The following is a 14,403-nucleotide window of genomic DNA, read 5'->3' on the forward strand; positions in this document are numbered from 1 at the left end:
CTTTTTACAATCACCAGTAATTCAATACTCTTTTTCGACACGCGTTTCATCAGCCAGTTGGCGTTTTCAGGGGATGAAGAAAACTTTTCGTTTTGTTAGGTGTATTGAATTTCTGGTGACTCAGAAAAGTGTTTGTTTTTGGATTTGTTCTACGCCAGAGGTTCCAGTTTTCGCTTTTACTTACACACTAATTTATTCAAAAAACACTTTATTGTGAGATTTTCACCAAACAGTTTTACAAAAATGCAACACGTATTTCGCTATACCATATCTTCTTCAGGCGCGTCAGGCGTGTATAGCAGAACACACACAGTTTAGTGAAAATCTCACAATAAAGTGTTTCTTGAATATGTTAAAGGTTTTCATCAAATATCGGCCGATTCCATCACATACACACTAATTACAAGGTTAAACAGAAAATCATCATCTGTTATTTGTGTCAGGCCAATTTATTGATAGTAATTGTATTTGATGTATAAATATATTAGTGATTTCAACACAAAATGAGCACTCGAAAGAAATATACAAAAACAAATAAGATGGGTATATTTACAATGTTTTGTCTATATAAAAAATGAGATGAAAATAATCTGTAACAATCTTACAGATTTATGAATGTATGAAATGAAAAGTTAATGAAATGTGTTGGAGAAAAAATCAAATTTTAACTACAAGCAAACTTTAAAATTGTAATTTCAAAATCGTTTCATGTGCGCTGATAAGTAATATACATGTATGAAAATTGGAAAAGTTGTCACGAATATTCCAGTTATGCAAGTATTGTCTATCGCACTAAGCTTGATTTATTGTATTGAACAACAATAACACTGGGCAGTCTCTCTAAAATGAGATGTCTGGGTTCACAGAACCAAGTAATCTGGTTTCATCCAAGATGGGGTAGCAGACAACCCGCTGATTAATAAATTACATTATAATAATGAAATTAATTGCAACAAACACATTAACAGTAACAAAACAAAAAAGTTCTGATTACGTAGTTATCGAGCGCATAAAGAAAATGGTTTGGCCTGGATTAAATTTTATACAGTTGTTCCATTGACCATGGCTTCTTTTGGCTTAGTTTCGATTTTTCGTGAAGACAACGATCGGGTTGATCGACCTTTCACATCTCTTTGTGAATTTGAAATATTTTCTAAAATGTCGTCATCTTTCTGGGGAGCTTCAGTCACTGTTGCACTTGTGGTATGATTGTTTACTGGAAAAAAAAATAAAAATTAAAAATCGGTTATAATTGGGGCTTTTAAAAAAACATATATTTATCTTATAGGAAGCAAATTTGTTACGTACAGGAAAATGGCACAATCCTGTCAGTAGCTAAATCAACATTTATTTTTTATTTATAGAAGTAAAATTGATTAATTGAAAAAATAAAAAAAATTTAAAGTACAATAATTTAGCTATCGGAAATTTTGTCAACACCAAAAAGAAAAGATTTCAGTATATTTATAGAGCCATCTATTTCTAACATGTTAAATGTGTTTGATATAAATATATTCATTTTTTCAATTTATTTGGTTCTTGTTTGCATGTAACTTCAATAAATGAACTTAATCTTTGCTGAAACTTTCAAGTTTCAGTTGAAGTTTCAGCAACGTTATTATTTTCTTGGAAAGTGCAACATGATAACTGTAAATAATTATGTCACAAGTGTGACATAATGTCTTAGGTAGGGAACATATTCTGAATGGGCTTCAACAAAAATGTCTGACTGACGAAGTTAACTCTGAAAAAATCGCTAAGGCACGTGCTAACTTAATTTCTGTATGTTCACATTAGGCAAAGGAAAAAACTCAAATCTTTGTTTGAGATTATGACTTTACCAGAAAAATCCTTCTGTTTAGATCTATATCTCTATAAGGCTGGAAAATTGTATCAGTGAACTAATTGAAAAGATACAAAAATCAAGAGGGATTGTTTTACAATTGACAAATAATAATAATCTTTATTTGAAATAGGTAATCCTAATCTACATTCACAAAGTATAATCTTATATATAGTAATTAGCAGCTCCTTCGATAGTATTAATATATTTGTTTTGTTTTAAATTCAAACGTACACACTAGGTATTTACATTTCGAGTTATATTTTCCATTGTTTTGCTAAAAGAAAACCATTCAAGTATAGCCAAATACCATAATAATCATATACAATCCTACCTATGAACCAATAAGAATGCTATCCCAATATACACTTATAGCCCAAAAGAAAATACATATATTGATACCATTCACGTACAGCCAAATACCACAATAATCATATACAAACATACATATGAAACCAATAAGTTATGCTATCCCACTACCCACTATACACTCATATCCCGTAAGAAGATACATATATTAATACTCGTATTGATACTAAAAATTATTAATCCTGATAGATATACAATACAACGATTTTACTTTTGCTGTAAAAGGTTTATCATTTTTATTTTAAACTGTTGCAGAGTTTCTGATTTCTTCATATCATCTGGCAAACTGTTGTAAGCAATGAATCCCTTGAACCCCAAAGTTTTAATATTGTAAGCTTTTGTTTGCCTAGTCACATGTAAGTTATGTTTACTTCTCGTATCATGCTGGTGAACTTGCGTATTTATAGTTATATATTTGTGAAAATATGATGGAAGAAGATTATGCAACATTTTGAAGATATTTTTGTAGTGATCTCATTTTATTGAGGTCAAAACCATACAATAAGGTCGGGCAATATTCGAAGTGAGGTTTGATAATTGTATTATATACGGTAATTCTTGAGCTCATACTCAAATGCTGAGATACCCTCGAAAAAAAATATAGTTTTTTGAGTATTTTTTTTTTAATATAATTGAAATGACCATTCAACGTTAAGTGGTTGTCAAGCATAAACCCTAAATATTTAAACTCTTGAACTAATTCAATTGTATTATTTTCTATTTTGATATGAATTTCATTTATATCAAATTGTCTGTATTTAAATGGTGTGGCAATTATCATCCCCTTTGTTTTGTCTACATTCAGTTTCAATTTATTCATTTTGAGGTATTCTGTTATCCTATTTAAAGAATTATTCATCTTTTGTACGGCATTATTCAAATCTCTATCAGTTACTGATATTAACGTGTCATCTGCGAACAAGTGTATATAGTCACATTCATTGTAATGCTTTATGTCATTTATGTATAGAAGAAACAATAGCGGACCCAAAATGCTTCCTTGTGGAACTCCATGTTGCACTTCCAATGGAGCTGACAATGAATTACCAACTTTTGTTTGTTGTTGTCTACCTGTTAAATAGTTGTTAATCCATTCAAGTACTTTTCCCCTTATGCCGTAGAGTTTCAGTTTTTTTAGGAGTATATTATGGTTAATGGTTTCAAATGCTCGCCTCAAATCCAAAAACACAACCACAGTGAACATATTTTTACTCATACTACTTTTCCATTCATTAGCAGTTAACTGAATGGCTGACTCACATGAATGATTGGATCTAAAACCAGATTGATTCATAAAAAGTATACTCTTTTCATTACAATATTGCAACAGTTGTTTATAAACTACTAGCTCTAACAGTTTTTCAGCACAAGGTAAAGTGTTGATAGGGCGGAATTCACTACATTTATTTGTATTAGTCACTTTTTCAGTTGGAGTAACAGTACTAATCTTCAATTCTGTAGGAACCATACCTTTTTCTAATGATGTATTTATAAAATAACACCATACATGACCAATTACCTGAAAACTGTTTTTTATAATTTTACTATACATTTCATCAATAGGTGAACCTTTATTAGCATCAATTTCCGATATTACTATTTTCAGCTGTTTTAGGTCTATTAGTTCGAAGGCACTAAAGCTATCTTCATAATTTTCAATATAGCAAACTAACTCACACTCTTCAATACTTTGGATAATATCGTTGATACTACTTAGAAAGTATTTATTAAAACAATCTGCTATGTCATTACTGTCTTTTATCAATATATTTCGTCCATTCCGTTCAAAGTATACACCATTAAAATAGTAATTGTGGTTTTTTTTCGGATTTATTAAGTTTTTCAACGTTTTCCACATTAAACGTGGATTATGTACATTTCTATCAATTTGGTTGAAGTAAAAGTGATCTTTCTTTTTTTTAATGATATTTACAACAGCATTTCGTTTAAGCTTAAAATTTTCCCAATTCACATCACTTGAATTCAGTTTAAAACACTTATATGCCATGTCTCTATCTCTACTTAGTTTTCTGACTTCGTTGTCGTACCAGGGTAATTCATTTTCATAATGAGTAATTGTTTTCAAGGGAGCTATCTCATTTACAACTTGGTTGAAGTGTTCTTTTATATTAATGAAAATATCATCTATATTGGTACTATTTAGCATAAAAGTGCAGTTAATCAAGTTTAAATTGATATCATCGAGATTTTTATCAGTTAATCGTCTTACAGTTTTCATACATTTGTTGCTAAAATTAATTTTTTCAGAATAGAAACATTTGATTGATATTACAGAATGATCAGTAATTTTTGGTTCGTCTAGTACATTCACTTGACTATTTTCGAAATTCGTTAGTACATAATCAATTAGTGTTTTACTTGTATTCGTCACTCTGGTGAACGTTTTTAACTCTTGAGTTATGCCGTATGTATTAAATATATCCTTGATTTTGTTTGTATAAAAGTCACCTGAAAAGAAATTCAAATTAAAGTCTCCAACCAAGATTGTACAACAGTTGTTACAGAATATTTCTTCACATATATTTTCCAAATGCTCCAAAAAAGTTGCATGACTTTCGTTTGGAGAATGATACAAACAACCAATTACCCATTTTGTACCAGCATATGTGGTTGTGATAAATTTACACCAGTAATTACGGTTATGGACAAATGTTTTATATACTGTATATTGAATTTCTTTTCTTACAAAGATAGTAACACCCCCTGTATGTCTAGAATCTGAGTCGCATCTGATATATCTAGTTCATGATTATTCATTTCCACTGTAGTTCTTGATTCACTGAGCAATATAAATGATGGATTGTAGTAGGATATCTCAGCTAAGAGTTGAGGTTTATGAGCTAATAAACTTTCAATATTTAAGTAAACTATATCTGAATTATATTCAAGTTTGTTATGATGACTAATATATGAGTAGTTTAGTTTTTTGAATCTTTTTTGTCATAATATTTATTTACAATTTTTGGCATTCCTCTTATATATCTTATGCATTTCGAATTATCACCAGCACTCATTATTGATTCAAGTTTTGATTTTAATTCTTTATAGTAATTTCTCTGCCTAGGCGTTTGGTCGCTAAATATTTTTACTGAAGGTACCTTTTCTGTTAATTTTCTACTATTTTTCAGAATATTTATTACCGATTCATTTGAATCCAATATAACTTTGATAGGACGGCTTTTTCTTCCATCATATTTTCCAACCCTCATAACTCTAAAATTCTCTATATTACTATCTATATTCTGTAGTAGTTGTTTAACAGTGTTTTTTTCATCCTCAAGCCTATGGATTCTGTTTTCAGCATTCGACTCATTTACATTGATGATCATTACATTATTCGCTCTTTTTCTTCTTTCTTCCATCTCATTGATAAATTCTTCCATTTCCATTTTTTCATCTCCGTTCTTTAATTTCAATAATTCCGCTTCCATTAACACATTTTTGTTTTTCAGTTCAGTTATTTCTTGCTTCATAATATTAACTTCATTTCTGAAATCTTCTATTTGTCTGAGAAGCAGAGGTATTTTTTTAAATGTACCTCTACATTCATAGCAAAAAAAATTCAGAGATCTATTTTGCAGTATAACGGCTCGGTACTCTTAAGGACCTAGTTTTGTACAGTTTTCATTGGCGTGCATTGTTGTATGACAGCTGTCACAGGTTACCAGTTTGTCCTTCTCATGCATTTCCTCTTTACAGGTTTGACAATTTCTTCGCATCTTTAACCTTAGTAAAAACGATATTGTACACCACTGTATTCAAATTGTTGCCAGAAGCCAAAGTTTTTTATCTATGTGCAATTTCGTTTTTTTTTGTTTTGTTTTTCCACACTATTTTATTCTTCTTTGTTCCCCAACTTATCTCTTATCATAAAATGGTTTTTAAGGATATCTCCACTTTTTCAACAATCCGATTTCAGTTTATTTGCACACATAGATCAAAATTTTCTTCTTATCCAATCATTGTAGGTTAATGACTGCATTCTGAATGTGGAGTTTACACTTTCCTCTACACATTGATATAAGTTTGATGTTTATACACTTTTTTTTCCCCACTAAAAACAGTTTTATTTACACATACAAATACACACGACTAGCCGACAATATATGTCGGCTATAATAAATAGAATCATTGCCGTTAGCAGAACTGCAGGAAAAATGTGCTCCCATGATAATTCTAGATTAATTGATTTTTCAGGGACTTTTTATCTTCTACAATTTGAAAATTAAAAAATTTGTAATGAAGAACTTTATAAAGGTGTGTAACCGACAAACTTCTAGTTCATCCCTATAAGATACTGCATAAAATTAATATATTTTTCCGAAAAGGAAGTATTCCGTTTACTAATGATTTGTATATTAATTTTGTCTATCGAAAAGAGCTAATAATTTTATATGATACTTTTCCTAACGTTTTGGAGACAGAAGTGGCTCCGTCTTCGACAGAAGTCAAAAAAGAAAAGCTCAATAACAAACAAAAAACTTTTCAGTAATATTCTGGAATTTCAATAAAAACATACCTCATTCAAACAAAGTTGCTGGATATGGAAGAAAACTTTTTTGTTGGTGAATTTCATTCATCGACACTAAAAACCTATTCCCAGGTGTAAAACATGTTCATTACAATCACAACATATACAATCACATTCAATGTATAGTTGAAAACTGTAAACAAATGGAACATTTCAAAAATAGATATACAAATAAAGGTATGAACAGACACCAAATAATCAATCAAGCTAAGTTATGAAATGTTATCAATGTGATAATTATAAATGGAGGGTTCAGTCAAGAAGACCAACTCGTGGACGATTTTCATTACAGCAGGTTAGACGACCCTTTCATTCAATTTGCACAAAAATAAAGGTCAGATACCATTAGAGATTATAGTCGGTTGAGCACGGGATCGTAGTTAATGTTCAGAGAGAAGCAATATAATTGAAATAAATATAGTTTAAAAAACACGATTTTAAAAAACATCAAACTAAAAAGTTCAAAATACTTTTTTAAATAAGCTTAAAACAATAACGAACAAAAAATACTAGTATTATTGTGAAAAAAGCGACAGGCGCTTGACAACAACAAAAATGGCACAAAGCGCCCACACTTTTTCACAATAATACTAGTATTTTTCGTTTGTTATTGTTTAAAGCTTATTAAAAAAATATTTCTAACTTTTCAGTTCGATGTTCTTTAAAAACGTGTATTTCAGTTTTTTAAACTATATTTATTTTTAATTTTTTAGTTTCGTATGCTATAAAAGCGTGTTTTTTAGTCTTTTTTAAACTATATTCATTTTATCTAAACTTTGGGATCAATAAGCCGTATATTGTTTAGAAAAAAAACATTGATTCTTTCCGATTCCGGAGAGGGAGCCTGAAAATCAGCTACCAAGCCCAAGGCAGCAGGCGCGCAAAGGAGGGTTACAAATAATGCAGCATGCGCGCGTGTTGATAAAAAAAATACTTTTTTCAAATGAAGAAATACATGTAAAGTGAGTTCGAATTATATTAAGGATGTTACGTACAACGCCATCTGTCCACGAATAGATCAAGCAATAATATCGATAATTCTGTCAAATACATATCCCGATATGAAATGAAAAGGAAAGTTACAAACATAGATACAGGTGAAACTAATATAAAGCGTGTAAAAAAAATGAACGCAACCCTACCTATTGAGTTTGAAAATAAGTTGTTTGAACTGAAAAACAATATATGTACATGTAATAGTTGGAGTACACTGCGTGTAAAGTTAAATGGCATACATCAATAACCAAATATTCCTGTGAAAAAAAAGCCTGAAAGAAAACAAAGACCTGAGTCTCAACCTCTTATGATGTTTAATCATATATATTTACAATTTTTCACAAAAATTATGGGTAAACTTGCCAAAGTTATCATGAAAGCTGACTTAGAATAAACTTTCAAATCTAGCAAAAATTGAAAAATTTATTCTAATTTTTGAAAGTTTATTCTAATACCACTTTTATTTAAAACTAACGTTACTGCAGTTCCATCCTAAAAGGACATTTTCAAAAGAATACAATAAACTCCTTGAAAATGTCATTGTAGGACAAAACTGCAGTAACGTTAGTTACATATAAAAGTGGTATAAAACAAAGGAAGTTTATATTCTCTTTTTTCATGATGATTTCCTACCACGTAATTACGGTTACATTAATCAATCTACTAGCAAAAATTGTTATAGTTTTAGAAAATGTATAATCGACGGAGGATTGTGTCAAATCACATAGTGGAGTTGAAATGTTGACGTTAGCTTTCATTCAATAGGTACTGTACAAGTGCTTCACAAAAGAGGTTAAAAGTTATTATTCTGTTGTAGTAGACTAGGACTATATTTCAATTCAAGAATTTTCTCGGTGTCATAGCAATTGTCCGGGTTTTTTGGCCGTGATCTGCAGGTTTTCATGCCTGACTTTTCGTCGTCTACTGCAATAGACATTGTCAAAGGCGATGAGGTAACGGTTAAGTTCTCGAATTTGTGCTCGAGTTGCTGTTCTTTTTGTTCCAAACGCTGTAACTATGATGCTGGTATTTGACTCTGGATTAATAATATTATTAGTAGGCGTGGCTTGATTTCTCACTGGTGAGAAAACTAAACTAGTCATTTTAATTCATACAGTTATATTTAATAACTTACTAATAACAACATTGATTAGGATGCAAGGCCTGTATCATTAATTCATATTCTTCAGATAATAAAGTACCAAACTAAAGCACTATTAGATCGGATAGAATCATGACGTCATCCTCTTTTCCTGCGAATATTGAAAATATACCAAATTTGCTTTCAGATATTGAAAACCTGATAACTGGGTTTTGTGATAGCAAAAAGAATCTTTTCAGAGCGAAAATAACAAATATTGTAACTAACTTTTTCCAGAAACCTCATGATAATAAAAATTATCTTAATTTCCTATTTGTATATGATTCATAATTCTATATCACCCAAGTATTATGGACTTCCTAAAATCAAAAACCTGATATGAAATTGAGACCCATTATTTCTTCTAATGACGCTCCAAATAGCAAAATTGCCCAAATGGTAACTAAAATTCTCACTGATGCATATAATTATCAAAATAAATTCTATATTGAGGATTCTTTCGATTTTTCCAATTTTATATATGAAAAATCATTACCTCCAGGTTATATTCTGATCAGCCTAGATGTGATTTCACTTTTTAGCAATATACCTATGAATCTAGTGGAGAAAAGTATTATCAAAAGATGGGATAATATAAATAAAAAATGTTCAATAACCCAAAAAAAATGTATTGAAATAATTGATTTCATTTTCAACTCAAGTTATTTCCCTTTCGAAGATAAATACTATAAAGAAATTCTTGGTACTCCAATGGGAGCTACTATTTCTCGTATTATAGCTCAATACATAATGGACGATCTTCTCGAAAACATACTTCCTAAACTAAGTTTTGAAATTCCTTTTTTAAAGAAATACGTTGACGATGTCATTTATGACAAATCTCATGACAAATCTCATGAAATTCTTGATGTTGTCAATAAATATGATAAATAATTGCAATTCACTATGGAAATAGAAAATAATCAGACCCTTCTTTCTCTTCATACAAGAGTTATCCGTAAAACTGATAATTCTTTGATCACTGATTGATATATCAAACCTACTATTTCAAGAAGATATATCAATTGCTATTCATTTCATAAAAAATCAGTTAAAATCAATTTATTACTGTGTTTGAAAAAAAGAATAGAAAAATTAGTACACCCTTCCCTCTTCTTAGAGACATATTGATCGAAAATTTCTATCCCAGAAAATTTCTCAATAAAATAATTTTCAATACTGGCAGTAATACAAATTCCGATGATGAATTCTACAAATTCTTATAAATCTATACCTAATCTTGGAAATTCATCTTCAAATATCATAAAACTTTTTCATAATGAACAAAATATCAAAATATGCCAAAAAAATATCAAAACTATTGAGAATTTGAATACCAAATTGAAAGATGAAACGGATACTACAAAAAAGTCAAATGTGATTTATAACATTCCTTGTAACAATTGTAATTTGGATTATATTGGAACATCTAGAATTCTTAAAGATAGAATAACTTCACATAAAGCTTAATAGCAAATCATGTGCATTAGCGCAACATTCTATTGAAACAGGACATAAACCAAATGATTCCCATATCAAAGTTTTACATTCAGAAAAAACATTTCTAAACGCCTTTTCCATGAAATGGTTGAAATCAATAAGTCTTCTGATTGTATGAATAAGAAAACTGACATTGATAATCTCAGCAGTATAAACAGCAACTTATTGGAACTACACCAAAAAACACAATGATAATAATGAAAATTGTATCAATCAACTCCCTTTAGAGTCGAAGATTATCAAATTATCATGCCCATTGAGAAATTACATTTATGTGGAGGTATGGAGATCAATGAATTTGCGTAAAAAAAGTCCTGACTCCCGAAACTTATCTCGATTATTTATAATTTTTACACAGCCCTAAACGAGCCAAAAGCGGGTAGTCTGGCTTCCGCGCGCCTTTCGTCACAATCCGCAGTCGAAAAAATTTTATCCTAATTTTAACGTCAATTATAAATTTGTTAATTAATAACTTTTTCTGAATTGAATTATTTAAACATATTAAATTTAAATATTAAAAAATGAAAAAATTCATGTAATGTTGGGATACATCAATAAACAATAATCCGCAGTCAAAAAATTTTTATCCCAATTTTAACGTCAATTATAAATTTGTTAATTAATAACTTTTTCTGAATTGAAAGTTAATATAAAAATCCCTATAATTATTAAACTAAAACCCTGGCATTTTTTTCCTTTGGTGAAGTGATCCTTAATAGGCAAAAAAATAGATTACCGTTGCCAAAATAAAAAAATTGTTATTTTCTATTTTTTTATTAACAATTGAAAATTATAATTTTATAAAAAATACATTACAAATTTATTTTTTATTTTTTATCGTTTCAATGTCTCATGGCTAGAAACTAATTAATAATGATCCTACAGCTATTGTTAATAAATTTATTATAAACAAATACATTGTTTATAAGCAATTCGGATTTTTTTTTTGCATTATGTTAATTGAAAAAATCATGATTTAAAAAAAATGGTTTCTTAACAAAATTTCTTTGTTGCTAAAAAATGCGTTTGTTACGATAAAGGTGCCATTTGACTCGTATTGTCACAAAGACATTTAAAGAAAAAGTTCGAAAAGGCGCTGAAAAAATTATAAAAAATATAAACGAAGCAGTAAAAAAATTGAGGTTTGGTTTTTTGATATCTCAAAAAATATTCAAAATTTTCGAATTTTAAAAATAGATCCAAAAAGATCATCAAATTTGCTAAAAAAAAATTTCGACTACCGGAGATGTATCTCTATTATTTATAATTTTTACAGAGCCCTGAAACTAGAGCCAAAAACGGGTAGTCTGGCTTTCGCGCGCGGTGCGTCAATCTGACACAGCAACAAAAAAAATATTTAAACATATTAAATTAGGTAATGAAAAATTAAGGAATAAAAAAAATTCATGTAACTTTGAAACACATCAATGAACAATAATCCGCGGTTAAAAAATGTTTATGTCAATGTTTCCATTAATTTTGCATTTGTCAATTGATAATTTTTTTATAAACTGAAAGTTAACATGAAAGCCCTTATAATTAACAAACTAAAACCCTAAAAAAAATTTTCACTTCTTGAAGTTATTCTCAAAAGGCTAATAAATAGATCGCCGTTGCAAAAATTACAATTTTTTTATTTTCCTTTTTTATTAACAATTGGAAATTAAAAAAAAATACAAAATCTTGATTGCTTCAATGTCTAACAGTTGAAAGCTACTTAAAAATATAATTTTTTACTGTTATTGTTTAAAAAATGTTATAAACAAATACATTGTTTATGGGTTAATATAAAATTTTTTTTCGTAATATACTTATTGATGAAAATTATGATTTTCAGAGAAAACGGTTCCTTTAAAAAATCATTTGTTGCTAAAAAATGCTTTTATTCATTAACAATCGTTTTTGGTGACCAAATATTGAAATAAGGAACCATTTTTTTCCCTAAAAATCATAAATTCAGTTGTTCTTTAAAATTAAAAAAAATGTTTTTGGTTTTTTGTTTATTCAAAAACTATTTGTTATAAATACATTTTTTTAAATTTTTTCGATACTTAATTATGTAGTAAAAGTAGCTATGTATGTTTTTTTGAAAATTTTTATTTTCAAACTTGAAACTTGTCTTTTTCATTCGTTCTTTTGTTTTTAAAATTATAATAATTCCAACTATTGCAGATATGACAATAATGCTTTAAGTATTTATTGTTTATTAATTAAAATTCATCGAGAGTGTCGGGATGATTATTATTATTCTGCCAAACGTATTCTTACTGTGCCTGAACCTTCAACATCTCTTCTTCGTCACGTGGTTCTACGAGTTTTAGTTTCACACAACTGCGTCTCTTCTGTGACAAACCATGGCAAGGAAAAAAGACGTGATGAAAAATATTTGGTTCAATCAGACGATTTGAAAGCAACATTAATCGAAGTTTCTGAGCGTAGGAATGATCCTACAGGTCTTTAGTTACGGTTGGTGCGCATTATCACAAAATTTGTTACGTGAATTTCATGCTCGAGAATAAAATGGAAGATACCGAACTACAAAAAGAAGTACGAGAGTCTGAATTCAGTTTAAAAATTCATTGAAGACAGTAGTGACTGCCAATTTACTGTCAGTCAATTACTCGATATCATCAACAAGAAGACAACGGAAACAATAGCAGATTTGTAAGTTACAGCATCTGAAGAGTGAGTACGGCGATAACATCGTTTTTACAACCAATCAGGCGAAGATACAAATATTTACTTTGGTAGAAAAGATCAAGAGACGTTGCCTGGTACATCCATCGTGAAGCTGAAATGGAATCCGAACATATTCGGATTATCAAAGCTGCTGCGGAATTAGTTCGAAAACAAATCAAATGTTATTCCATACAATAATAAAAGTTATCAATCAGTTGTGAGTTTTTTAGATTCTATCACCGATAATATACCTGAGTATCGAAAAATCTTTTTAGATGAAGAATAATGTTTGATGCTAATTTGAAACAAAAAAGAAAAGTAGCTTATGCCAGTAGAAGAAAATCCAAGAGCAGATAGTGTTACCACTGACGACAGTGTTCTAGATGATGGCTTTTCTACAGACCCAATTATTTAGACTTCCGTCTAAATGAAAATGGAGAAAATATAATAGAAACTACAAAAATGAAATTAGATCAAATAGGATTATCAATAGTACTAGTCATACATCCAAAATCGTTCGTATCATTTAGCAACAGGGATATATCCAAATCGAAAATGCGGTTCTTACACTATTATAATGTGTATAATGCGAAGTTAGGTGTTTGTGCCTTAGGAGGCACATGCTTTACATGAAATGTCTGTCAAGTCAAATGTAATCAAAATAGAACCGAGCGCGTGTCTCTAATACGTGTTTGATAATGCAGATCATAATCCATCAACTTCAGATGGATTAAATAGTTTTCTTTGTATGGGTGGCATTTGTTGCGTTACACCTTCCACAGCTTTAATGACTTTTGGAGAGGTTGCTAAATTAAATCGATTACCAAGTGCAGTTGAAATATCGGAAGAGGGTAAAATACATATTGAGCAATTGCCAACAAATGAATTTTTTTTGGAATCTATTTATATCATATTAGACAATGGAAGTCCGAACTGATGAAATGCAAAATTTCTCAATTGACACGTTTTCTACGATACTTTAAACTACAAGCAGGAAGGGCAATTGAAAGTAGTATTTTCACAACATGGCAAATCACAAAACAACGAGAATCAATTAACCTCTTCAGGGACGAATTAATTGATTGAAAGAAAAATCATGGTAGAATTTTTTTTACGCTTTTAATATTAATGAATTATTACACAAAAATGTTGAAAAAAATTCATAACGTTTTTTTAGTCCTGAAATTTGAAAAACTCAAGCGTACACATATGTGGCCAGTGAGCAAATGTGTCACTCATGAAAAGACTGCATGCATTCGGGATAAACACTTTCTTTACATTTTTGACATGCATATCTTGTTCTGCGTTTGCAGTTTTTCTCGT

General features: G+C 29.6%; 1 protein-coding gene and 1 long non-coding RNA gene across 3 annotated transcripts in view; both read right to left on the bottom strand.

Annotated features, from left to right (window-relative positions):
• Positions 1-529: 529 nt before the first annotated feature.
• The window catches only part of Fmr1 (synaptic functional regulator FMR1), a 238,509-nt gene continuing 224,635 nt past the window's right edge, over positions 530-14,403 (bottom strand). For both annotated transcript variants that reach the window (XM_074170313.1, XM_074170312.1), the window contains one exon: positions 530-1,216. In XM_074170313.1, coding sequence (XP_074026414.1) covers positions 1,041-1,216 — 176 coding nt within the window. In that variant the 3' untranslated portion in view covers positions 530-1,040. The remainder of the gene's footprint in view (positions 1,217-14,403) is intronic.
• LOC141480382 (uncharacterized) lies at positions 3,498-7,242 on the bottom strand. The gene is made up of 2 exons (XR_012464304.1): positions 5,374-7,242; positions 3,498-4,681 (listed from the first exon to the last, which is right to left on the bottom strand). It is a non-coding gene; the product is annotated as an uncharacterized lncRNA (long non-coding RNA).

The sequence above is a fragment of the Leptinotarsa decemlineata genome, unplaced genomic scaffold (genome assembly GCF_025532065.1).
Source record: "Leptinotarsa decemlineata unplaced genomic scaffold, Ldec_3_MD MMD2_P_RNA_scaffold_8, whole genome shotgun sequence".
In the NCBI taxonomy this organism is placed as follows: Eukaryota; Metazoa; Arthropoda; class Insecta; order Coleoptera; family Chrysomelidae; genus Leptinotarsa; species Leptinotarsa decemlineata.